Genomic DNA, 27,760 nt, shown 5'->3' on the forward strand with positions numbered 1-27,760 from the left:
CTGAGCCGAGGAAGATCAGGAACAGAGTCATGAAGATTACCTCTGACTCTTCAATGGACTCTGTCCTGGTCATGCCAGGTAAGGTCAGGCCTCCCTTTCCAATCATCCCCACCTAAAAACTGTTAACTTCCCCATCTGAAATAAACTGCAGAGCACACAGGTACACTCTGAGCAAGGCTGGGAGCGAGAAGGGACTGGACTTCAGGAGCTGTTGCGAATGCGAGATTGGAGGGCAGAAAGCCAGAGGACTTTACAAGTTGTGCAGAAGTCTCAAAGCACTGCACTTGCAACAAGCAGCTGATGACACGAGCTGGAAGTCGTCCTTCTGGGGAACCTTGATAAGCATGCTTCCCTCCCGTTGAATGATTCATTTGGGGAGGTTTGATAAAGCTACGAGTAAAGAAACCTTTAACTCAGACACGCGAACAATATTAAAACACAGTTGGTGAGGTAACAAAAGAGAAGAACAAAGGCCTTGTTGTCTTTGCTTGAAAGTAACTATCAAGACAAGGTTGTGCCTAGTACAGCAACTGCTAGTAAAGAACTATTCAAAGTCCTGAGGCAAAAACGATTGTTGGATTGAAGCTGGCGCCCGATCGAGGGGAGCTTGTGTGAGCTGGAGAAACTAATCTCAAGTCTGAGCCCGACTGAGGGCGGCTGATGTGAAAGATAAGAGGTCTGAGCCTGGCTGAGGGAAAGCAATCATTTTTGAGTGACTCAAGCCTGACGGTGAGAAGCCCATAATCCTGCAACTACAAGTACCAGAAATCATTGGAAGAAAGTGAAGGTAACGGTTGTCAGTGGCAGGCATAGTCGGAAGCCAAACCTATGCCGCCCGAACGCCCAAGAAAGCTTGTGGGAGGGTATCCCTGAGACCTTCATGAAAGATTGTTAATATTAAGGGTTTTATTTCAAGACGAAGTCTATGGAAAACATTTGCAACCTTTGTTGTGAAGTCCAAACTAACATTTGATTATCAAAGAAGCCTGAACATTCTGTTGAATCGCCCCAGTAAGCCAGAGTGTGCCTCAGTGGGAAAAACTGTGCTGCTCAAGTGCCTATGCCCTCGAATTCTATTGTCCCAAGGTGAAATCGTGGGGGGGGGGGATTAATCATTGCTTCAAACCCCTGGCCATCTGGATCCTTTTGTTGAAAACACTATCCTTTTCATTTTGTGTAAGTTTCCCTTGCACCTTTTTGTATTAGAATTAGGACAGGCATTAGGTTCAGAACCTTTTTGTTTTTGACTGTACTGACTAGGACTATTTTACTTTTTACTGCATAGCTGCATACACCTAGCATGTTTAATTGGGGCATCGTGATTTTCATAACATTTTAGTTTTCTGTATTTGAGGATTGTAATGACCTGATGTATTTGAGAAGGTTTCAAAATATATATTTTACGGCACTGTAGACCACTGCCAAAAATAAATCTCTTCCTACAGTGAATTGGATGCATTATAACTGACATTGCTGTGCTCTAGTGGAGAGGTGTAGGATCTTTGGGGTTGTTACCCTATATTCGCCTTTGCCCTGCTTTCTTTTATGTATTTCTTTTATTTGTGGTGTACGTGTTTGTTAGTGCAACCAAGTAACTGCAAAACATTTAGTAGGCACAAAATAGGCTGGGTGCTTTCGGCTATCGGGGAGGGGCCCACTTCCTAGGGGGTGCCGGGATATGTTTGGGCATTTTCTACTACAGTTGCTAAGCCTCCTAAACAGGTTCCTTGTTAAGTGATATTGTATGGTCATTTACTTGTGTAGAAATTATTGTATTGCTCTACCCTTTAAAGGAACAATTGCGTGGGGGGGGAAGCATCCCAAGTTGCACTATGTAAGCAGAGCTAAGGACTACCCACCACGTTGGCTGCTGGGCAAATAGACCATAGTGGGGTGTAGAGGCTGCACATAGCGCTGTAGTTTTTCCTTTGACTACTGTGTTAAACCTATACAAACGATTCTCACTCTGCAGACTGGGACTGTTCAAATGCATGTTTATCTATGTAATATATGAATGCTGGAGCCTTATAGTTACAGATAACTGGTTTCTTGTGGGTTTTTCTATTAACATTTACTGACTAGTGAGGTACCTTTCCGAATATATCTGCTTTGCAGCCCACGTTTTCTGCATTTTTTTTTTTTATTTTTAGGGCCAGCTGATTCATTTCCTCCAACCCTGGGTGTCATTAGAGCCTATATCTCATGTGCCATTCCTAGTGATACTGATTTTCCTAGGTGACCATGCATCACTGGTATAGGCACTGTCCATGTTGATGCAGCAGAGATTAGTAGGCCTTCCTCTCAGACAGCTGCTCGGCAACTTTCTGGGCTTAGAAATTCAGCATTTGTCTTTGCACAGACAGCTTGGTTTAATCACTCTTGTTTCTGGCACCCAGGATAAGGACAATTATGATGAAAGCTTAAGTCTTTGGCTGGTGCATGAAGGACGATAAAACATTGAAACTCTCACATGTATTATGCTCTAAATCCCCAACCAACTTAAATGTGCCGTCTCTGTACAAGCCGCAGGCATTGATCAGTGCCCCATACATCCAAGACTTTCACTAATACTGTGGTTGCTCAAAACCAGGTCAAATGCATTGACAATGGAAGGGGAATTGGACAGCCCTCCTTGTTCTAGTGTTCGCTGGTCCTCTATCCTTCATACAGTTGCTAAAGCCTATTACTTAGTCTGGTCCGTCTCCACCTCCTCACCACAAGAGCAAGAGAAAACAGAGGTTTGATCTTTCTTTTAGACCTCACTTTTCACCATAATGACATCCCTTGCCCCTCCACTGTGCAGTCCTAAGAGAAAAGACTCCTTGGACACCAGTGTCGTCTGGTGTTCTAGGAGTGCTATGGATTCAAGGACATCATTTTCCTCCGATGGCCAAAGGTTCGGTTGTGCCCGTTTATTCCGAGCTCTTAAGTGCGACCACAGCTAGAAGGGTACTTGTGGCTTTTTGTGTTTGTGTTCATGCTCATCAGTTTTTACTACGGTATCGGACTATAGCTGCAGCTTACTTTGAAGTAGGGTTTATAACAACCGTACAGGACGAGTGATTGTAATGACCATATCTATTTCCCCATTTAATTCCTCCCGATCTTTACTGCTGCTTTTACATAAAGAGCATGACATTTGCACCGAACAGATTTGATTTAGAAAGACTATTCTTTGTTTGAAGTGGATTTCAGCAATGTATTAACATCTTCAGAGTTCTCTTTCAATAGTATCCCTTGTTCAGGATGGAGGTTTCAATGAACATGATGTGGTTAAAAGAGAAGTTCATGAACATGAGATCGAGAAACTAAAAGCAGAAATTGAGCAGTATTCAGAAATTATTAAAACCCAGCAACAACTTTTACAGGTAACCTTGGACACCTGCAGTATTTAACTTTATCTACTTATCAAACTTTTAATTACGGTTTAACCTGTTGCAACTGGGTTTATCGTGTAAGTCTTCATATTTAGACCTAAACTAAATCTTATCTATATATGCTGTTTGTTCTAAGTTTACATGTGCACTGTGAAACTGGCATTTGGTGCTGGAGCAGCCCTCTGGTTTGGATCGGATTAATAAGTAAATGGATATTCTCCACTGGTATAGCACACAGCTAAAATCGGTTTGACTTTTCTTTATCGGTACCTAATTTCTCACATTGTAGGCTGATATTTACATGGCTACTGTTTAGATGTATGTGTGTGTATGTTTGTATGTATATATATATGTGTGTATATATATATATATATATATATATATATATGTGTCGGATGTAGTAATGACCTAAATGAGGTTCCATTAGAATACAATATTTGACAAAGTTTTGAATTTAAGCCTCGTTGTCCTGTACTTTACAAAAGCGACTGACATTTGACCAAATCTACAACTTGCTCAGTGTGAACTTGATCTTTGTTGTTTTGGAACAGTAAAATTCCCGAGTGTGGGTTTTCTGTAAGTTGTGATCTTCCCAAAGATAACAGATGGGCATATGTATATACATGGCATTTATAACGCGCCTATACACAAGTGGCGCGACGAAGCAAGGGAGGGGGAACAAAGGGGGGACAGAACGATCCTACTAGGCCAGGTGTCATTAAGATTGGAAAAGTGAGGGGGCAGGGTGGAGGGGACAATGCAGTACATGGCATAGTATAATAACAATATGTAAGGTAACGGCTAGCAAGTGGCAAGTGCAAAGGTAAGTGCAGACATCAGGTGTCAAGTGCTGCTAGTGGGACTGTAGGGATACGGAAACAGTCTACAAGTGCGGGGGTTGCCAGGCTGGCAGTGCAGGTGTGTGTGTGACTGGTGGGGGAGGGACCTGGGCCCGATAACAGAGGGTGGCCAGGTAACCAGTGCAGATTGTTTCAGCCAGGAGGTCAGCAGGGGAGAGGAGGAGAAAAGGCAGAAGCAAAGAGAGGTTTTTAGGTGCTTCCGGAACCGGAAATGGTTCTCAAGTTTCAGGAAGGCTGTTACAGAGGGAGGCCACAGCCACTGGGAGCCGGTGCAGAGATTTCAGTCCTGGAGAGATGTGATCCCCGGGCTTGAGGCCAAGGACAATTCTCGCAGTACTGTTCTGGATGAGTTGCTGAGAGCGGAGAGTAGAGGCAGGCAGATTTAGAAAGAGGCTGTTACAGTAGTCCAACCTACAGAGAACCAGAGCTCTGGACACAGTGAGCTTCTGGGGGAAGGAGAGGAAAGGTAGAATACCTCTGAGGAGGTACAGCTGGTAGTGCGACTTCTTAGAGATGTCTGAGATGTGAGGAGAGAAGGAGAGTGTGTAGTCAAAGATGACCCTGAGGTTTTTAGCCTTGCAGGTAGGAGCAGGAGGAGGGCCAAGAGAGGCCGGCCAGAGAGCAACAGGAAAGGAGGGAGCAGGAGTGCCGATGAGGAGAATCTCAGTCTTAATGGCATTAAGGCAGAGATCATTGGCGGCGCACCACTCCTGGATAGCAGACAGTCAGAGATGAGAGACTGAGAAGAGGTGGCCGAAGGTACCCTGAAAATGAGCTGAGTCATCTGCATAGCACTGAAAGATGGGGCAGAGAGCGGCAATGCGGTGGGCAAGAAGTGCCAGGTACAGGTTGAACGGCCAGGGAGAGAGGTTAGACCCCTGGGGTACACCACAAGTAGAAAGAAAGATGGCAGAGAGGAAAGACCCAAGTTGGACCTGGGAGGGTCAGTCAGAGGAAAGAAGTCAGCCACGCCAGGGCCTGACCGGTGAAACCCAGGTTATTATGGAGATATTTGAGCAGGATGGGCTGGTTGACGGTGTCAAAGGCAGAAGAGCGATCAAGCCAGATGAGGACACAGGGTGTGTTGGAGTCAAGGTTGGAGAGCAGGTCTTCACAGATGTTCAGGAGAGCAGTATATAAAAGAATGTCTTAGTGTGACTTTGGCACATGAGTCTCTCACTGGTCACTGAAATGTACATTGAATACTCTAATCACTCATGCAATGTTCTCAGGGTTGCCCATGCATGCTGCACACCAACGTTTAATTTCACTCGTGATGTCCAGTAAGTAAGACTGAACACAACCCCTTTTTCCCTTAAGCACCAGACGCATAATGAATGCAGACACTTATTCATCAACATGAGTAACACTCCTCATCCTTGCTTACTCCTCAGGCACACTTGCAACACACAAATCGTCTTCCTTCGCCAACAGAGACCGAATAATGCAAGCACCTCTTAATTCCCTCATGGGGAGCCCAAAGCTATATTATAAAAATAAAAGAAACATGCAGACCAACTCCATGTATAGAGCAATATGGAAACATGGCAACTGATGCGCATACATTCACGACACTAAACACGAAGGAAACAAAAGTATGCATGCAGTGGCTCAGGTCATATTCAATCCTAAATCAATAGACACAGTATGTCCTACTACACCGTGGAAACATTAAGTGCCCAAAAATGTGCTGACAGTCTGTGCAATCCATTGACACTACGACCATGAAGGATCCTGGTCAGGTCAAAGGAGAAAAAAATCCACATTAGCGCACATACAGGTGCACTATTCAGATGGCCGACTTGCTACACACGCTGAACTACTGTTGCTGCAGTATGTCTGATCTTTGTCCAAAAGCTGGGGAAAAAGACTAACTTTACAGATTCCACGCAAGAAGGCAGCACCAACAAGATATGTCTCTTGTTTCTGGGCTGGGGGTCCTCATTAACCTCTCTGCTGCATGGCCTTCTCCACTTACGTGCTGCTTGCCCGGGCTTGTCACTTTGCATGACGCATAGTTGGAAGCCTGAGGCAAAAACTTCGAAACCTATGCATGTGATGATGCCACATGTTTGGGACACTCTGACAATGATGGGTTATGGTTTTGTACATGCTGGTGAAAAGCTACAGCATGAGGAAGGAGTGGCTGACATTTGCTTACTGCCGTACATTGGACTTTCGAAGGGATTGTGTCCTCCGACGTATTCCTTATCTTTGATCATCTCCTAGCTTGCTGCTTGCTGGCCTCAAAAACTTGTCCCTCGACGGCCTCTGTATCGGCGTCTACGTCATCACGCGTATAAATAGACTCGCGCAGCGTCCGTTGCTCAGTTCCGTTTTTCTGCGCTTCGTGGGGCCTCGGAATATCATTGCTCGGTTCTTCAGTCAAATATATCATTAATCCTAGTGAATACCGACTCGTACTCAATGGCTTCCTCACCCGAACCGACGACTCCATTCCGGCGTCAAAAAATGTCGAGACTGTGGAAAGAAAATGTAGTTGACGGATCCTTACAGGATCCGTTTATGGTGCCTGGGAATCGAGCACCATTGTTCGGAGTGCGAGGACTGCATGTCCATGACGGCGAAAGCCTTGAAGGAGCGTAAGGTGAAGCTCGAGAGAGGTAAGGCAGGTAAAACTTCTTCGAAAGTTTCCTCGGCGGAGTCGAGACATTAGTCTCCTCGCCATCACAAAAGACATTCTCGTTCTAGGTCTCGAAGCGGTTCCATCACTCTTCAAGATCCAAGCATTCAAAAAAAGAGCAGTCGAATATCCCCTTCCTCGTCTTCAGTTTCCCCAAAAAGGGTCTCCTGCCCCACAAAACATAGCTCTCAGGCTGAGTGGGAGGAATTCAGGAAAAAGATAAGCGTCTTCGAGAAAGCGGCCTCGACCCCCTCGAAGACTGCTGAGGGTGATACCCTGGGTGAAAGACCCGAAAAATCAAAAAGCCGCGAGTCACAGTACCCGCCGAAAGAAGCCACTCGAGAGCGTCACGAACCCTCGAGTAAAGGCAAAGTTGCGTCTTTGTCGTCGAGGATCCCTTCGACACATTGATCGGCGTCGTCAACGCCGTTATCGAAGGGTTCTTCGACGCACAGGTCAGTCGAGTCGATGCCGAGAAAGGATAAACCCACGGCCACCTCACAGTCAGTGGCCATACCCAGAGCCTCGAGCACGAGAATGTCGTCGACGACCTCAAGTAGAATCCCGATACTCTCGAGTTCATCAAGGCCTCTGCCACCTTTCTCAACGCCTTTTTCGATGGCTTCGAAGCCTTTGACGTCCGCGTCGACGACGCCAACGTTTTCTCAGCCATTCATGACAAATTTGGCTCCTTCTGCTCTGGAAATGGGATTTATACCATTTTCGAGACCTGATCACTCCAGAGTCTTATCTTCTGTTTATGAAGAAGGGGAGGATTAGGATCAGGAAAGACCTTTTGAGTTGCAGGGATCTGCAACTCCTGCACCAGAGGAATTTACCTTTGAGGAAAGTAGGTTTAAGACCTCCATGAATCCCTACAGGAAGCAAGTGGGTTGGACACTTCCCCAGAAGTGGAATTTGCCACACCAGACCCAGGGGAACATGCTGAAACCCCTCATAGAACCTTGATGGCAAGGATAATAGAGTTTGTCATGGTCCACACCCTCACCTGCTTTTCGGCAAGACGACCTCACAGACATCTTGGTCAAAGGTCCACAGGAGGATCCTGTGGTGCCATTTTATGCGGCATTACAAAGGAGAATATTGGAAAACTGGGAAACATGAGGTAATCCCAGCGGTTAACAAAAAAGATTCAGCTAAATATAGGGTGTCTTCTGCTGACCCTGAATATTTATCAAAACGCCCAACTCCGGAGAGTCTGGTTGTTCAGGCAGCTACTTCAGCAGGTAGTAAATCGGCTTACCCTACTGTTCCACAGGACAGGGATGATGAGATATGACTCTATGGTCAAAAGTATTTTCCGCATGTAGCATGGCGTTGAAATCCATCAATGCTACTTGTATGCTCGCAAGGTTCAGCCACACACTTTGGGAGTGTGCTTCATCAGCGGCTGACTGCCTCCCGGAGGGAGAAGAAAGGGGAGCGTTCCTAAACATCATGGATGGTAAAGACGCTATGTGCGATTCCCTCCAAACTGGCATCGATTCTGCTGACGTCATCAGCAGGGCCATGGCAGCAAGTACAACAACCCGGAGATTTGCTTGGTTGTGAAAGTCTGGTTTTGCTCCAGATGTGCAAAGCAGACTCTTGAATATGCCCTTTGACAGCTCTTCTTTGTTTGGTAAGAAGGCGGATGAGTTTAGAAAAACTACAAACATCAAAGGCAGCAGCAAAATCCCTGGGAGCTGCAATCCGTCAGACACCATATCGCCCCTCAGGAACCTCTTGGAGAAGGAAGTCCTTTTGCTTCTATTCCGCATTCGGAAAAGGCAGAGGACAGCCGGTTCAAAGGGGTCAGAAAGAATTCACCCGAGGTGGACGGGGTAAAAATACAAAAGCCGCAGCAGCAGCAGGTGCCTCTTTACCCTCGGCATCTGCCGCCTCCAAACCGCTCTGAGGACTCTCTTCACAAAACACCAGTAGGGGGCAGGTTAACTCAACATCTGACGGAATGGCAGGCTATTAAGTCAGATGCTTGGGCATTGGAGACAGTTGCCCAAGGTTACTGCCTGCCTTTTCTACGCATCCCAGAGTCATCCACCGGGGAACAGCTCTCTGAAAGTTCCAGATCCGCTCCTCTTGCAGGAAATTGTAGACCTGCTAGAGAAAGGTGCCATAGAACCAGTACCTGTAGCGGAGAGGAACAAGGGCTGCTACTCCCCCTACTTTCTCATACCGAAGAAAGGCGGAGGACTGAGACCTATCTTGGACTTACGAGAATTGAACATGTTCCTCAGGAAGGACAAGTTCAAGATAATAACTCTCTCTCAGATCCTTCAAGTCCTCCAGCTCCAGGACTAGCTGGTATCTCTGGACCTCCAGGATGCTTATTTCCATGTACCAATCCATCTCAAACACAGGAAATACCTGAGGTTCGCAATTGGCGGCTCATTATCAATTTCGAGTTCTGCCATTTGGGCTGACCTCCGCCCAAGCTAATGTCGGTAGTGGCTGCAAGTCTAAGGAGGGAAGGGATCCACGTCTACCCCTACCTGGACGATTGGCTGATCAGAGCTGTATCTTCGAAACAAGCTCAGATCAAGCTAGATTGTCTGCCACTTCCTTCACAAACTAGGCTTCTCCCTCAATTTAAAGAAGTCACAGATGATACCATCACAGAAACTCCAGTTTATTGGAGCGGTCCTGGACACTTCCCTGGGAAAAGCCTCGCCACCAGAGGTGAGGGCTCAAGATATTCTGCAGATGGTCACGAAGTTTCAAAATGCCCAACGTCTCCCAGCCTTCGACTTTTTGAGGTTGCTAGGCTTCATGGCATCCTGCATCTTCCTTGTGCCAAAGGCTCGCCTGAGAATGAGATCTCTTCAGTGGGCACTGAACTCAGTGGTCGCAATTCTCAGCGAGAATGACAGACCTCATTCAAATTCCAGACAAGGTGGCTCGAGACCTTCAGTGGTGGGCCTGCCAGAAAAACATCTTGAAGGGGGAACTGTTTTGGCAACCATGGCCGGAAATAACCGTAGTCACAGATGCCTCACTCACGGGGTGGGGAGCTCGCACCACGACTTGACCATCAGCGGTCGTTGGTCTCCATCGGAGTCAGACTGTCCAGGGGGAAAAATGTCCTCATAATGACGGACAACACAGTGGCCATGCACTACCTCAACAAAAGAGGAGGCGTAGATCACTGCCACTGTGCAGAGAGGCAATGCAGCTTTGGTTTTGGGCAATTCAAGAAGGAATTTCTCTATCAGCAGTTCACCTAGCCGGAGAGAAGAACTTGACGGCGGATTCTCTGAGCAGGCAGGGCAGTATCCCATGAGTGGGAACTAGCTTAGGAAGTCCTTCAAGAGATCTTCGCCCTTTGGGGGAACCCCTCAAGTGGATCTGTTTGCCACCAGTACCAACAGAAAGTGCGATCTGTTTTAAGGGAATTTCCCCTGAGAGGCGCTCTAGGGGACGCGTTCATAGTGGACAGGGAGTTTCCACTCCTTTACGCGTTTCCACCAGTCCCTGTCATTCTTCAAATGATCAGGAGGTTGAGAAGATTCCAGAGAACCATGATCCTAATTGCCCCAGACTGGGCCAGGAGAATGTGGTACCCGGACCTTCTGGACATGTCCATCTGCCCTCCAATTCGTCTTCCACTCAAGGAGAATCTTCTCTCACAGAAGGGAGGTCAGGTTCTCCATCTAGACATCAGAACCCTCAACCTTCACGCCTGGCTTCTGAAAGGTTGAGATACAAGGATTGGGACCTCCCTGATGACGTCATGGAAGTGTTGCTTTCGGCCAGAAGGCCAGCAACAAAGTCTTTATACCGCTGCCGTTGGAACACATTTTGCAGCTGGTGTAGAGAAGAGAATATCGACCCTTTCTAATGTGGTACACCAACAGTGTTATCCTTTCTACTCTACTTGGAAAATTCAGGCCTTCAAGTTGGCACCATCAATGGCTATCTCGCAGCACTATCGATCTTCAAGCGCACTGCAGTGGAGCCTTCGTATTTCAAATTACCCTTAGTAATACAATTTCTAAAGGGATTAACTAATGTCTACCCTCCAAGACCTTTCCAGGTTCCTTTATGGGACTTAAATTTAGTCTTAAATTTCCTGATGGGTACTCCTTTCGAACCACTCCACTCTTGTTCGCTAAGATTTATCACCCTTAAAACTGTCTTATTAGTGAGCGAATTACAAGCTCTATCTTGCAAACCCCCTCATACAATTTTTCATAAAGACAAAGTTGTCCTACAGGTGAAGCCTAATTTCCTCCCAAAGGTGGTTTCTGAATTCCACATCACTCAGAAAATTACCTCACCTTCATTCTATCCACCTCCCCATCCCGGGAAAGAGGAAGAAAGGCTACATAGGCTGGACCCAAAGCGGGCTTTAAGCTTTTACATCAGCAGACTTGCTAGGATTAGGCAAGCAGACCAACTGTTCGTAGGTTACTCAGGGCACAAATTAGGACTACTGATAACAAAACAAACCATTTCCAGATGGATTATTTTTACCATCCTGGAATGTTACAAACTAGCTGGGAAAGAGCCTACTCAAACTCTTAGGGCTCATTCAACCAGGGGTATCGCAGCCTCCTCGGCCCTCCAAAGATGGGTTCCGGTTCGTGACATATGTGCGGCTGCCACATGGTCGTCCGCACATACATTCACAAGATTTTACAACCTGGATTCCTCCTCTAGTCCAGAGACTAGGTTTGGCAAAGCCGTATTACAATCGGTTCATTCCTAGAAGGAAATATGGCGTTTTACTCCCACCTCCAATTACACACCACTGCTATGGGAGTCTATCAAAGATAAGGAATACGTCGGAGGACACAATCCCTTCGAAGAACGTTACTTCTTACCTTGTAACGTTCTTTCGATGGGATGTTCCTCCGACGTATTCCTTATCGCCCCTCCCATCCATCCCTGCAGTAATACTTCCCTTGTGGTTGCAGCTTACGCTCCTTCAAGGTCAATAACCAATTCATGTAAAACAACTGTTAACGTCAAAACTGAACTGAGCAACGGACGCTGCGCGAGTTGATTTATACGGGTGATGACGCTGATACAGAGGCCGTCGAGGGACATTGGCTCGAGGGATGTCGACGTTCAGCGCCCTCTACTGTGAAAAAATTTCCGAGGCCAGCAAGCTGGGAGATGATCTATCAAAGATGAGGAGTACGTCGGAGGAACATCCCATCGAAAGAACGTTACAAGATAAGAAGTAACTTATTCTTGAGGATAGAATGAGGATAGAAGGGCAGAGGGTGACGGTCTCCAAAGCGAGGGGAGGAATCTTTCTATGGGTCAACAACACCATTGTGATATCTAAGGTTTCGGCTTCCTTTTAGTCATGGTTTTGTTAGCCTATAAAAGTCGGGTCTCAGTGGGACAGAGGTTTGGTTTTAGCTGGAATGTAGAAGGGCACATATGGTCCGCCTTAGTTAATTGCTTTACAGTGCAAGAAAATAATCAGTCTTTTCTACTCTTCAAATTTATATAGTGTGAGCTTGCTTTCTTCAACATGCTGGAGCTACTGGGTAGTGTTCTAAGCATTTGAGTCCAATACTGAAAGTTAAGGAGTGACTTTGAAACTCCAGTGGAATGGTTGAGAGGCTGCTAAGTGGTGGTTTCTTGGACCTGCTTTGGGGACCATATTTTCTGAATTATTTCAGATGGAGGTTGTGGAGGGGTTTGTAATTAAAATAAGATAGTAAAAGGTCTTGGCTGGTCAGGTTCAAATAAGTGCACATGTGCTAGCTATTGGAAATATATGGCACCGTTAGTCGGTAACTGCATGCATTCAGGTAAGCGGAGGCGATATAGGTAGCTGATTATTGGATTCACTGCAGTCAGTGTGATTGATAGATGAATCCCTTAGCCAGAGAGTGGGAGCTGGGTGAATAATTCCACCCCTCCTTCTGCATCAGGACCGGAGAAAAGTGGAGTGGTTCTTGTATGAATGTGTACAGAGCTGATGAGAATTTGTCTTTTACGATGGATCGGGGGTATGCCGAATAGTTCTAGGCAGACAGTTCAACGATGTGCTTATACTACAAAAAGACCCCCCTGCACATTATATGTACAACAAATATAATAGCAGAGAGTTTAAATATGTGCACAAAAGGCATGCATACATGTGGGAGACTCTTACTTCACCAGTTCCCATTCAAAAGCCTTTAATGTTGATGGACTCGACAACCTTAAGCATGCATTCGAACGTAATGGGGAAAATGTGTCAAACAGTGGTGCTTGTACTGACTGATACCACAAAGCATCAGAAAGGAAGAATGCATGAAAGTTAAGGGGATTAAAGGATTTTAATGAGAAACTAAGACCACATTTAAAATGTAAGGGAGGAAAATGAAACCCGTTAGACTGGGAGTTAAGGGCCCTGGTACCTTTCCTGCTGCAGCGTCAATTGGTATAAGATGAGCAGGATGCAGAAACTGCTGAGGATATAGTGATTTTCTGGTTTGATATTTTTTTTCACTGGTAACCCAACGAATGACCAATTCAGTGTCTCAGTTACTCAACGATCAGCCCCTGTCCCTCCTTGTCAAATCGTTCAAACAAAGTTATTGCAGGGAGAGCCGATACCAGCCACTGAACAGCCAGTTGTTTCTCCTTATCCACCAGCCAACTCCAATTTAGCCCTCTGATGAATTGCCATCTGGCAAGGATGTGAAAGCCCTGTTTGTTTTTATTTGTATTAAATAATAAAATGATGCGGGCAGTTCCATCTATGATGGGGTAATCTGCTGATCAGATGCCCAGTTCATAAGCTCATGCCAAAACCATAGTGTGTATCTGTGTCCTGCTGCATCAGTATCCTGATTTGCAGTGCCTGCTCGAACAGTGGCATATAGAGCAGGTTCAGAGGTCACATGTGCTAGTTTGACAGCTGCAGTTCTATGCAGGGCATGGCCTATATTTAAAATGTGCAACCCTGTACCAAACATATGATGATCAAAAGTAGCTCAAGCTGGTGGCAGAGTTTACTCTAAATATAAGCTATGCCTGAGTTAAGGCATGGTGCTGGCACTATCATCATAGCCACATCCAATTTGTCCACTCCTGTGAGCCACTGTGAAAGGTGATGTTTCTGATGCTTGTTAATCTGCTTAGTTGCTGGGCATATGGTCCGACATTCAGTGGTAACTGCGGAGTATTGCATCCTGCCTTTTGAGGATCGAAAGGGGACGTCAGTATAGTCGTGTCTGTAATACTATCCCTACTGTGACGTGTAGTGTACCCAAAATGCATCACGTGCCGAGGTCCCTCAGAATGTTTTTTTGTGCCCAGATTACTGGTCGCCCTAATGCGGAGCTCTTACATAGAGATAGCGTTATTGTCATTATCGACTTTTTCGTTATTCCCGTTAAGTCACTTCGACAGTTGAATCCTGTGAAACAACGCTGAAGACTGCTGCAGACTTTTGAAGCCCGTTTTACCCGGTGGTGCTGCCGTCAACGTGGCTGGGCCTTCTGGCCGGCCTACACACTAGGGAGAGTGGGGTCCGGGTAGACATTTGTTACAAGTATGCCTTTCCTCTTTCACCCTCTGCTCCCTGGGTTTTGTCATTGCTGTGATCTTTCTCCATGGCAAAGACGACATTTAGATTTTGTGCAGGGCCAAATATCTGTGGAAAGACGAGCACGCTTGGTGCAACAACTGTCTTCCCCTCGACCACAATGAAGCGAGTAGCGCGGCCTGTAGACTCCTGCGTTCTAAGACGCTTAAGGAGCGCCGCTTGAAGAGGTGGGCAGCCTACGGCATGTCGCAGGCTGAATGTTCTATCCCCCGCTGTTGCAACCGCCGAAAGTGATGGGGGGGGGGGAACTAGCGATAACCAGGCCTCCATGTCGGAAGCCATTGACCTAACAGCAGACTGCTCTCAGTCCGCGACGCATGTCCCCGACCCCACCAAGCCGGACGCGAGTCGCGCTATGGGGAAAACACCCGGCAACAGGGGCACACACGATCATAATACCACACAACCCAAGGTTCTGCTTCGGCGGCACTGTCGAAGCGTACCAGAGCGCCAACTGAACAGACTAAATTTTCGACAGGATCCTCTGATCGGCAGCCTTCTCCGCAACCGCGGCCTGCGACTGGCCAATCCAAAGTAAAGGGCGCTAACACTAAGACACGCGGACGTCGAGGCGCTCCAGGAGGACGCCCAGATGCTGCTTAAGGCCCGGGTGGCAGTGAAATCCAACGCTCAGCCTCCGGTTCAGCTGGTAGATCACCCAGATTCTCCGACCAGTGCCGAGAGCATTGCAAGTATTACTTCGGCAGTTAGACTGAAGGAACTGTCGAAGGAGGCGGCGAAGCACAAAGAACGGCCTAGAGACGTGACGAAAGATGGGCCACAGCGCCCTGATCCCCGCAAAGACTACACTGAGAGTCCTGTGCCGTGTCAGGCACATTAGAGGACAAAACTCTGTTACAGGGAAGATGAACCCTTTCCTCCCCTGGTCCCCCCTTTTTTTAAAATACCCATTAGTATACATAAATGCCTAACATACAATCTTTCAAAAAAGTAAAATGAATTGTAAACAGATTATTGATAATCATATCTTTATGTTCATAATAGTTTGTGACCTTATCGTCCTGTGATTTTTTTTTTAAACAGCTTCTAGAGTTCGTAACCTTAGTCTAATGCTTTTTCAAAAGAACAAATGATAGATAATAATAACACAACTCATTACACGTGCACTGACATATCTTCATGGATTTCATGACCTTATAACCCTATGATTTTATCAGCAAGTAGCACATAATGTCTAACGCACACATTTTAATTGTTTTGATCATCAAACAATTAACACTTAAGAGCTTGTTTGCTGACTGCTGAATTTGTTAGTCACAATCTCTAAGTAAATAGTGTCAGTGGGATATTGTCCCTAGTTCTATTCTAATTCAACACTTAATAGGTCAAGATGTCAAATCTGTTATAGCAACTGCTTACCAGATATCCTAATAAGGAACAGAAAGGAGTTTTTCATTTGGTGAAGCTGATGATGAGATCATTCTATGGTGGCCCATAAAGCTCAGGTAAGTATTAAGGATAGAGCATCCCTAAAAATGAATACAAATGCAAAATATGTTAAAAAATCACGATGTACCAGAGGCATGAAGAGAAAGGGGTAAGTGAAAAACCGCTTACCCCAAGTTAGTATGAGAACGTAGCTATGGAACCCAATGAGTCCTTGAAAGTTTAAACGATTCCAGCAAGTTTAGCAACAATGTTTATTTAAATCCCAAGGGACTACAGAGGATCACCTAGAAATAACAGAAATGACCACGGTCAGAATGAAAAAGCGGGTAAGTATAGTAGAGGACGGTGGGTAAAGGAGCATGGTCACCTATAAAATACTTACTTGAGAACGAGTGTTCATAATCACTGTCAGATCAGAGCCGCTTCCTAGATATGCTCGACAGGACAACCCAGCTTTATATATTGGGGAGTTCACGTAATGTTGTTAGACGTTCATAGGCATATGACGTTCTGCTAGATGTCACTGTGTAAACACTGTGACGTCTTAGCACGCATGCGTGCCATGCGGTGTTCAAAATAAACAAACAGATAAATAATGCCGGGAGGTGGGCACAGAAGAGATATAGAACAAACACCCTAATAGGTGTAAGGGAAATCAAGACCACTTGAGTGATCAAATGTTACACAGATGTTCGTAGGCGTATGACGTTCCCCTTTGCATCACAGTGTAAACACTGATGTGTTGACGCGCATGCGTGCAATGCAGTCTCTTAAATAAAAAAAAAAGAAATTAAGAATGCTGGAATAATGCCCATAGAGAAATTATAAAAACCCCAATTGGTGTGATGGTAAAAAAGACCACAATAGTGATCAGATGTTACACAGAAAAGAAACCCGATCCGGATCAAAATTGCGTGTAAGTGCGCCCTGCAGCGTATTCAATTCTGGAAAGTAATTTTTGATCGAACCGCTAAGTGTAAGTAATGTAAATTACTGGCTGCTACATGATTTAGATATCTACGGAGACCTTAGTATGAAATGACTATCTGCTCGATAGAAATGAACTAGCGGATCTAGGATGGATTTAAAGGTCCTTAATATGTTTTTGGCCGAGTAAGGCTCCTGGGTGTTCATTAAGCAACCTTTATTGCTTAATCCGTTTGTATATTTGTTAGAGACAAAACATTTTAGGGGGAATTAACCCTTCTTCATAATGAAGAGCATGAATACACGTGAAAGAGCATCTCTTAATAAAACATAGTCACTCAATTCTATATCTCTTATGAGTTGGTGATATCTGAGCAAATATAACAAGGTTACACCAAAAAGGAACTTTTTGTGCATGCAAAATTCGACTGATTCATGGTTCAAAACTTTTTAACAGACGAGAGGGTAACCCTGTCTCTGCGAGCTCAGTCTGGTAATATGTGAACATTCTCAGATGGTCACTTGAATAATATCTAAAACTTAATGCAACCTAGCTCTGATGGTTCATAAACAGGGGGAAATGTTTAAAGGACCGTGATTCTACTATTTGTCAAACATTCTATAGAAATGGACCCAAGTAGAATTCCTCATTAAGCCCTAATGGTGCCAGTGAGTCTAATTTGTGAATCCATAAAAGTTCTTTTTGTGCCAAACATTTGGCTAGATCCCCTCCTCTGGGTAACTAGTTTACAATTTCTAAGACGACCCATCTCAATTGTGAGATGTTGTCTGTTCTTTTGAAAATGTTTGTAAACCGGGGATTTGGTATTACATATTCTGATATTGGATTTATGTTCCGTTAGTCTTTCTTTGATTTTCCTTGTGGTCTTGCGCACATAGTTCATGCCACATGGGCATTTTAGGGCATAGATCAGATGCTTACTATCGCATGTCGCATAGTTTTTGAGATGTATTTTACTGCCACTGTTTGGGTGGCGTATATGAATCCCTTTTAGGATATTTGAACAATGTTGACAATTTAAACCAGCAAAGGTTCCTAGTTTAGGTTTGGTTAGAAATCTCTGTGGTTTTTAAGTTTTTCAGCTTTGAGAAGTCCATCCTTAGTTTCTTCCCCTTTTATAGGCTAACATTGGTGGTTCAGGGAATACTTTATTTAAGGTTGCGTCTCCTTTGATAAATTCCAAATTCTTGTGGATTATCTTCCTAATTTGGAAACTCTGACTCGAGTACTTGAGGGTAAGGATCAATCTAGTGTGTTCCTTTTTTGGTTTTTCCTTGAGTAAGTCTTCTCTGTCCAGTCCTCTTGTACGCTCAATAGCGGTGTTTAGTGTTTGTTCTGGAAGTCGTCTTTTCTTGAATCGGTCTTTCATATTTTCCAATTCGGCTTCAAGTTGTGTTGCATTAGATGTTATCCTCTTAGCTCTAAGGCACTGGCTATGTGGTAGGTTTTGTTTCAAATGATTGGGGTGAAAGCTCGAGAAATGCAAGATACTATTAGCATCCGTAGGTTTTTGGTAAATCTCTGTAATAAATACATTGTCAACTCTTGAGATGCTGACATCCAAGAAGTGGATGTTCGGTTTGCCAATTTCTAGAGTAAATTGTATTTTGTCATGACCACTATTAAGCTAGTTGAAAATGTTTTGTAATTCTTCCTGAGAACCTTTCCAGATCCCAAAAATATCATCGATAAATCTCTTCCAGAAAATTAAATTGTTTCCATGGTTCTTTATAGAGTATGTAGGTTGTTTCAAAATAATACATAAAGATATTGGCGTAGGCAGGTACTACCGATGAGCCCATTGATGTTCCAGAAATCTGCAAGTAATATTCATGTAATGAGTTATTTTTATTATCTATCATTTGTTCTTTTGAAAAAGCATTCGACTATAAGGTTACGAACTCTAGAAGCTGTTTAAAAAAATCACAGGACGATACGGTCTCAAACTCTATGACCATGAAGATATGATTATCAATAATCTGTTTACAATTCATTTTGCTTTTTTGAAAGATTGTATGTTCGGCGTTTATGTATACTAATGGGCATTTAAAAAAATTCTTTTTTCAGATATTTACATGAAAAGTAATTGTGATTTGCCCCTGAAGAAGTGATTGTTCACGAAACGCGTTGGGCCAACAATAAAAATAGTTTTATGAAATAATTTGTGTATCTTGTGTATTGGGATGTGCATTACAATTTGTGTATATGTAGGTCTAATTTTGCCCAATCAAAAGATATGTAAAAGTCTTCTTTCTTTGAAAAAGGATAGTAAAAACTATTCACTATATATTTAACGACTAGGACTCATTGAGCCTTTTCATAGAGTGCAGAGGACGGTAGTTCCCATACACGGGAACTTTACTGTTTGTCTCATATGTCACAACCCATATGTCAGGGCTGTTTTTTTATCTCCTCCGCACCTAGAATTACATTAAAAATTATTTACAATATTTTATATAGAATAACTCAATCATATCTACAAGGAGTGCAGATCGATGTTCTCACTTTCGTTCCATAGTTTCCCCTCCCCACCCCCTCAACTCGGGCTCGACAAGCGTCCCCAGTGGATGACCGGATGGTGTTCAACGCCATCTTGAAGAAGGCGTCTGACCATTTTCAGATCGCCACTCAAGAGGCTTTACCAGATTCTGATTTCGTAGAGAATATACTCCAAGAAAAACCTCCAGGCAGGCCATACTTTTGTTGAACTCAATCAAGAGGAGATTGGCACCTTCCTCGTTGACGCCAGCCCAGACCAGGGCGGTGAACCCTAGGGTGGAGGGTAGCCTTCTCCGACCGACCCTGCCTACATCAAGGGTCATGTCACTCCGGATTCTTTAGTGGTTGCCACTACTAGAAAACGGGCTGGTGTTCCCTGGTGTTCCCTTGTCTAAATGAGAGACTTTCTGCACTGGGAAAAAGGGTAACAGCTGCTGTGTTTTCCCCCTCGTATAGTCAATACCACACTATTGGCCAGCTATGCAGACGTTCAGTGGAACCTTCTGCAAGAAGGCCTTCAAGAAGTGCCAGAACCTACACAGACCAAGTTGCTCACCATCGTTTCTGAAGGCAAGCAGGTGAACCGAAATGTGCTCAAAAACACCCTGGACGCTGCCGAGAAAGCAGAAAGAACCCTGGCACAAGGTACCTTGCTCAAGAGACATGTGTGGCTGATTAACTCCAGTTTCATGCCAGAGACCCAAGCAGAACTGATTAACAAACCCGTTGAGGAGACCAACCTGTTTGGCAAGGCAGTGGACAATGCTCTTGAAACAGCCAAGAAAGAACATGAAACACTCAAGACCCTTCAACAAATTACCCAGAAACCCTCTCCCGAGAGAGGAAGCGGCTCCGGCCGGTCCTTTCGTGGACAATCTTGTTTTTTCCCATAACCAGCACAATGCAGGAAACTGGAATTTGGGACAAGGGTCTAATACCTTCAGCACTTATCCACCCAGAGGACAGTGGCGTAGGAAAGGTAGAGGATGACTTTCCAACCCCAGAGGCTCTTCAGCTTCTGGTCAAAATGACCTGCGGATCCAAGTCCCCTCCCATGCCACCCCGGCCGGGGGGCGTATAACATCTTTTCTTACTGCATGGGAGGGGGATAACAGACCAGTGGGTACTCAAGACAGTCGCCGACGTGTACTGTACAGAATTTGCCTGACCACCCCAATTCAGACCGCCACGATCAAGACTCCTGATGCCGGACCACCTGCAAATCCTACTGAGAGGTGCAGACCCTTCTAGAAAAGGACGCCATAGAAGTCGTCCCTAATCTACAGGTAAACAAAGGTATTTATTCAGTGTACTTCCTTGTACCCAAAAAGGATCTCACCATGCGCCCTGTGCTAGACTTGCGCCCAGCGAACAAGTTTGTCAAACCTCAAAAGTTTTGTATGGTCACTTTACAGGAGGTAGTCCCGCTGTTGAAACAGGGGGATTACATGGCAACACTGGATATGAAAGATGCATACTTTCATATTTCGATGTCAGCGCACAGAAAATACCCAAGGTTCATGATTGAGGACAAGCACTATCAGTTCAAGGTACTCCTTCGGCATTGCTTCGGCACCAAGGGTGTTTACAAAGGTACTGGCAGCACACCTGCGCAGACTATCTGTCCCGGTTTACCCTTACCTCGACGACTGGCTCATAACAGGGGAGTCCTATGAGACATGCCTATTGAACACTCAGAAGACAATAGACCTCTTATTCAGTCTGAGATTCTCCATCGAGAACAAATCCAGCCTAGACCCCAGTGAAGTCAAACAGGTTCTAGGGGCTCTAATTTGGACAAAAGACTGCATAGTCTTCCCCTCCAAAGAGAGGGTTCAAAACATGCGGTTTCAGATCCCTCAGTATGTAGCCAGTCGGGAAGTGACAGTACGCAAGGACATGCGTCTGTTAGGAATGATGGCGTCCTGCATTTACTTAATTCCTTACGCGCGTCTGCAGCCCATGCAAGAGTGGCTCAACAGCCAGTGGTGTCAGGCCAGCGGACCATGGGAAGATCTGGTAGTTGTCTCGCCAGCCCTCATTCTCTCTCTGCAGTGGTGGTCGAGGGAAAACCTTCACCACCCCGCAGTAGAAGCCACTCTCACGACTGACTCATCTCTCACGGGGTGGGGGCTTACCTGCTTCAACAGACTGCGCACAGCGTGTGATCCTCACAAGTAGCATCCAACCACATAAATCTGTTGGAACTATTAGCGGTATTCAAAGCACTGAAAGCTTTTCAAACAGTTACAGGGGAAGACAGTCCTGATCTTGACAGAAAGCACCACAGCCATGTACTACCTGAACAAACAAGGGGGCACACACTCTCCAGGGCTATCCAAGCTGTCCCAAAACATTTGGATATGGGCTCTCAAACACAGGATGTTCCTGTTGTCCCACCACGTTCCAGGGGAACTCAATCTTCTGGCAGACTGGCTCAGCAGAAATTTCCCACTTCCCATAGAGGACGAATGGTGACTACACAAAGCCATCCATCTACAACGTTTTCGCAGAATGGGGCTTCCCAGAGATTGACTTGTTTGCAACTCTGGAGAATGCTCAATGCGAGGATTACGCCTCCAGGTACCCACAGAACCGCTCCAAGGGAAACAGGCTCTGGAAAGCATGGTCAGGGACAGTTGTTTACGCTCTCCTTACCCCCCCACCCACCCCGACTCCCTTACTCTACAAGATTGTGCACAAGATGCACCAAGAACCAGTCACCATGATATTGGTGGCCCCCATGTGGGCCCGCAAACCCTGGTTCACATCTGATGGCGATGTCCCTCTCCCCTCCTATGAAACTGCTCTGCCCGTACAAAATGTTCTCTCAGGACAGGGGAGAAACACTGCAACCATGCCTGCAAACTCTGAACTTGGCGGCCTGGCACCTGATGTCAGAGTTTGGACACCTTCAACTCCCTCAGCGATGTATGGACATACTCAGGGAAACGAGAAAACCTGATACTGCTATTTCAGTAAATGGAAATGCTTTATCTGGTGTAATGCCAAGGGTGTCAATCCCATTGACTGCTCTCCTACTCACATTGTATTGTACCTGACCCACTTATTCGATTCAGGCTTGGTTTTTCATTCCCTAAAGGTTCACTTAGCTGCTCTCTCAGCCTACACTACGTCGCAGCAAAAGGTGTTGTGGTGGAAAATACCAGTTATAAAAGCTTTCATGGAAGGGGTTAAAAGGATTCATCCCCCCCATGTCTAACCGAGCTCCCGGATGGGACTTAAATGTGGTTCTGACTAGACTCATGGGGTCCCGCTTTGAGCCTATGCACAAGGCAAGTCTAAAAGACCTTCCCTATAAGACAGCCTTCCTAGTGGCTATCACTTCTATTAGAAGGGTTAGTGAACTACAGGCTCTTTCAGTACTTGACCCTTTTGTTACTGTTCAGAGATAAGGTGGTTCTGCGCACTCGCCCTCGATTTGCGCCTGAATGTATTTCCAAGTTCCACGTGAACCAGCCAATAGAACTGCCCACTTTCTTCCAGAACCCCACTAACATGGCCGAAAGAAGCCTACACACGTTAGATGTGCGTAAGGCAGTCATGTTTTACCTTGAAAGAACAAACCCACTGAGGAAAAAGAACCACATTTTTTTTTTCTTTTTTTCAATGGCAGCTGGCAGAGAAGGGGATCCTGTCTGTAAATCGGCTATCTCAAGGTGGATAGTCAAATGCATCACACTGTTTATCTCTTGCTAAGAGAGAACTGCCCTTCAAGCCTAGAGCCCATACTACTGAGGCACTGGGGCTCCCATAGCATTCATTGCAAATGGACTCTAGGGGAAAATTTGCAAAGCAGCAACCTGGAGTTCTGTACACACCTTTACAAAACACTATTGCCTAGTCATTCATGCTAGGTCTGATTATCAGGTGGGACAAGCAGCACTAAGACATCTTTTCACTACTGTTCATTCTCACAACCCACCTCCAACTCCGGGTACTGCTCCCTAGTCTATGCACAGCATGTGATTCTAAGCAGATTAACAAGCATCAGAAGACATGCATTACTCACCGTAGTAGCATGTCTGATGGTTTTATCTGCTTAGATTCACATGCGCCCACCCTTACTCCCCGCTCGGGTGGAGGGAACATGGACGTCTTGCTACTTTGACTTTTATGTACTTGCTCACGTTAGCCTTGGGCTCCCTCATGGTAGAAAAAATGCAATCGGAGGGACCCCAGCGCATGAGGGATTTTGGGTACACTACGTGTCACGGTAGGGATAGTGTTACAGACAAGCCTATGCCGATGTCCCCTTTCGATCCTCAAAAGACAAGATGCAATACCCCACGGTTACCACTGGATGTCGGACCATATGCCCAGCATGTGAATCTAAGCAGATACAATCAATCATCAGAAATGCTATTACAGTGAGTATGCATGTCATTCTGGCCAGACAGGCTGAGCCTACTAAATGACAGGTAGCTCTTTGATCGCTTTGTAAGGTAAGGTAACATCCTCTGCCAGGACAGCCACACAACAGGCAGCTGCTCTGTGCCCAGGCATAAAAGGCATACACCCATTCAAATGGCATAGCCTCACACAAAGGTGCTGTATTTGTATAGGCCTTTGTTCCTATGGAGAAAGGAAGGGGGTTGGGTAGACTGGAGGGCTCTATACAGTGGAGGAGGACCTCCATTTTGTTTTACTCTGCCACGCTCACCCCTTCCTGTCCACTTCCTCTAGAGCAAAGCACTTTTGGTCTCTAGAGCAAAGCACTTTTGGTGTGATGTCACAAGGGCAAACTCCACTTATTGCCACTACTTTTAAGAGCAGTGATTGGACCACTAAAGCGGGCTATCTTTAGCGCAATTATCTGCAGACTTGTACGTTTTAAAAGAAAGGGGGGGTTTTGCACCACTTCTTTGAATCCTCTTTTGTACTCCAACCCATGAAGATTTTGTTTGGACCCTGCTTGGAGAGGAGTCCTTTCCAGAGTCCTCTAGTTGTGCAATGAAGGCTTGTGCTCCAAGGCAGTGGCCAGCTCTGTCCCTTAACCATCCCCTGGGACCTTTGGGGAGTACCTGCTGCTGGAACAATACCTGCGCCTCTGCCTGCCTCAGTGTTACCTAGGAGCTCACAATGTTGAAGGACTTGTGCAGTTGTCAGCCGCCCCTGTATTTGGACTCTGAGAACAAGGACCCCGAGTCCCCCCTCCCCCTCTTGAACAGTATCACTACATATTATCCCCACCAAAAAATATTGATATCTATCTCCATCTATCTGGAACGGCCATAGGTGATATTTTTGGGGGGGATAATTTTGGGGGTTTTTGGGAGCAGGGTTTGAGGGGGGGTCCCCCGCAGGTTCCATGCCTTAATATTGCCGCAAAAATATGGTGATATTTTTGTATGCCGATATTGTTGCAGGATATTAACACATGGAACCCCTTCAACTCCTTGGAACCATGATTCAAGAACTGTTTTACTTTTGAGCCACCAGGACCACTGGTGCTACCTTTTGCACTCTCCTGGTGTTCATATTGCTGGCAGAGCCGCCCAGTTAGTCGGATTTGATCTGGCAGCTGGACCACCAAGAACCACAGGAAAAGGTACTATTTACTGCTAATTGCCCCCCTTGGTACATTCTATGGTCCCTAGAGACTGGTTGGGCCACTTTTATCCCTTTTCCAACCTTAGATTGTGGTCCTCTAATTGCCTCTTCTCCCTGTGTCTCATAACTCTGAATATGCAAAGATTAGGGTCTTCCTTCTACAGGGGTCGTGTTTTACAGGGTTTTCTACTTTATCAGGCATTCCTTTATGCTTCAATTGTTTGGGTTCCTACTGAACCACATTCACACCCCTCTTGAGAGTATAACTTTTCTCGGCCCATGTTGCTACCAAAGGTGAAGGAGGTATATCTATTAACTGTCCCCATTTAGCCTTTGTGTTGGCTCTTGGTTTGTAGAAGTATGAGTGCCGAGAGTTCTTTAGCCTCTACCTATGCTTGTACCCCTGCAGTGCAGAAGTCAATTCATTACACCCTCGATAACCATTCTCACAGCTTATTCAGCTGTTGATGCAGCAGGGGAATTTTGGCAGCCTAATGTCCCCCCCACCCCCCCCCCCCACGCCCCACCACCTTGCCCCTCTCTCTTTCCCAGTATCTGTTCCCTGAGGGTGCAGTGGGGAACTAATTATTGGAGGGAGGCTTGTTGTTCAGGATCACCCTTGTCCAGCGTTCCAACTCACCCCCCCCCCCCCCAAGGTGCCAGGGCAGTCCACCGATGGAGACAGAAATCTGGTCATGGAGTTCTCAAACATATATTCTAGGAATGGTGTTATTTACTATTCTAAACTCCAGTCCTAAAATATTTGGGGGGGGAAGTACTTGATTGTAGTCGTGGTACAGAATTTGAGTAAATATTACCACCTGATAAAATGTTCCATGTGAGATTTTCACTGGATACTAGGAGGAATCGGATTTCCTGAGGAATTGGAAACTGTTATACAGTGCCTGACCTCTGTTAACACGAACACAACTCACTGTTTCGGGTCTGCCCACGACGTGTTCTCGCAAATACTTATTCAGCAAGCTGATTTGCCGGTCACCAACACAGCTAGGACAGCTTTGGGTCAAGCTGGAGATACCTATTCACTGCCATTGCAGAAGTATACTCCCAAAAGACAGGCTGGGTGAAGGTCCATATTTGTATAAAGTGTAAGGGGAGCCGCTGGTTGATTTTATTGATAAAATCAAAATAGATTCCCATAGCACACCGTTTTACCACGGTTGGTTTGTTTAATTGGACTAATTTGCAGTGTGACTACACCAGATGCTACATTAACGGCTCCAAATGCTTTGAATGGAATAGCAGACTAAACCCTTATCTGACGTGGTGGCCAGACTCTACGCTGATACCCATAATCCTATGCACCCAACCAGTCACTGGCAACTACATACTCCATTTAGAGACTCCTTGTGAGCCTCTTAAAGAATAATACTCCTGGAAGTAGTTAAACTATCCCTTAATCCCATGCAACCAATCACTGGCATCTGTTCTTTTGGCCATCTAAAACCATCACTATGATTTATAATCTGATGGCAGAACGTATCAAATCATAGTACTCATTTTAAACATGCTGGAACTGCTTGTATTTTACACAAGTTAATATTCTCCAGCATGGGATCTGGCATGGATTCACGTGCTCATGAATATTCCCAGTCGTCAGGCCGGGAATCCTCAGTAAAAGAAAAAAGTTTCACTTGCCAACTGTCTTTTATCCTACAAACCAAACGTTGAGGTCGGGGGTCATACTGCCCCCAGCCAATGACTGCACTTTCTCTAAGCTCCTCCTCTGGCAGCCAGCTTCAGATTTTTACAGCACGTTCAAGTGTTTGGAGTCCTCATGTTTTGCTCAGAGAGATTTTTTCATGATCCCAGTCAGTGAGCATAGTCCTCATTCAGGCTAGGCAAGGAACATTGAACATTAAAGCAATCAGCAGGTCAACGGTGGGTGTTAGTCTGGCATATATGGCATTTACACCATTCACAGCATTCACTTCCATAGACTCCCATGATGTTCCACAGTAATTTCCTACACTTAACATGGCCGCTGCAAAACCCATTTACAAGTGACGGCACTGTTCTATCCATATTTGCAGAGGGAGCTACTTAAGCTACTTAAGCCCCACCTCCGCTGCAACGCGTGCTGACAGCGGGTAACGCTACCGGCGTGTTCTCCTCACAGAACCTGTCAAAGAAAGGAGGAATTAGAGACATTAGTTAACGAATAGTTAGAGTACCTTAGTTCCGTAGAATTGACTTACTTGACGGAAGTTATTCTCTGTGGTTTTTCTCAGTAAAAACATTTATTCGCTCGTAGTCGCAGCATCTTCAGTCAGCAGTTTTTCGTTCGCAGCCACAGCTTCTTACAAAGATTTTTTCCTCAGCTTTCTGAAAACCTGCAGACAACACAAGGTATTTAAGTAAAAAAAAAGAAAAAGAAAAAAACTTCAGTTTTACATAGAAGACGTTTGGTAAGCGTTTACGTACCTGAAAGTTCAAGTTTTCACCTCAGTTGTACCACGCTTCACCTTGCAGGCTGCAGTTACTCCGCATTGGCGAACCTACGTTCTTTAAAGAAGTTTTATCATCCTGAGTAACTCTGCAGCCATCCACAGCCTTAATTCTTTCCCGAATTCCTAGAATCTGCAAAAAAAGAAAGATTACCAGAGTAATTAGAGATCTCCCCAACGTAGGAATCAATTTAACCCCTTAAGGATTAATTTTTTACTTGTTTACTTACCCAATTTATTTTTAAATGTTTTTATTGGCATTTATACGTGTACAGGAAAACTGTTGAGCGACTGCTTTGGGTTGCATCATCTAATGCATATATTGTGTGCCAATTAAACTGCAGTAATACAATAACAAATAAACAAAAAAAAAAACAGACTGTCCCACCATTTACTAGCACCT

General features: G+C 45.3%; 1 protein-coding gene across 3 annotated transcripts in view; it reads left to right on the forward strand.

Moving 5' to 3' along the window:
- Positions 1–27,760, forward strand: part of SSX2IP (SSX family member 2 interacting protein) — a 706,324-nt gene that overhangs the window by 440,692 nt on the left and 237,872 nt on the right. For all 3 annotated transcript variants that reach the window (XM_069641705.1, XM_069641707.1, XM_069641706.1), the window contains exon 10: positions 3,232–3,368. In XM_069641705.1, coding sequence (XP_069497806.1) covers positions 3,232–3,368 — 137 coding nt within the window. The remainder of the gene's footprint in view (positions 1–3,231; positions 3,369–27,760) is intronic.

This window comes from Ambystoma mexicanum, chromosome 1q, assembly GCF_040938575.1.
Source record: "Ambystoma mexicanum isolate Mex_15411 chromosome 1q, UKY_AmexF1_1, whole genome shotgun sequence".
Lineage (NCBI taxonomy): Eukaryota > Metazoa > Chordata > Amphibia > Caudata > Ambystomatidae > Ambystoma > Ambystoma mexicanum.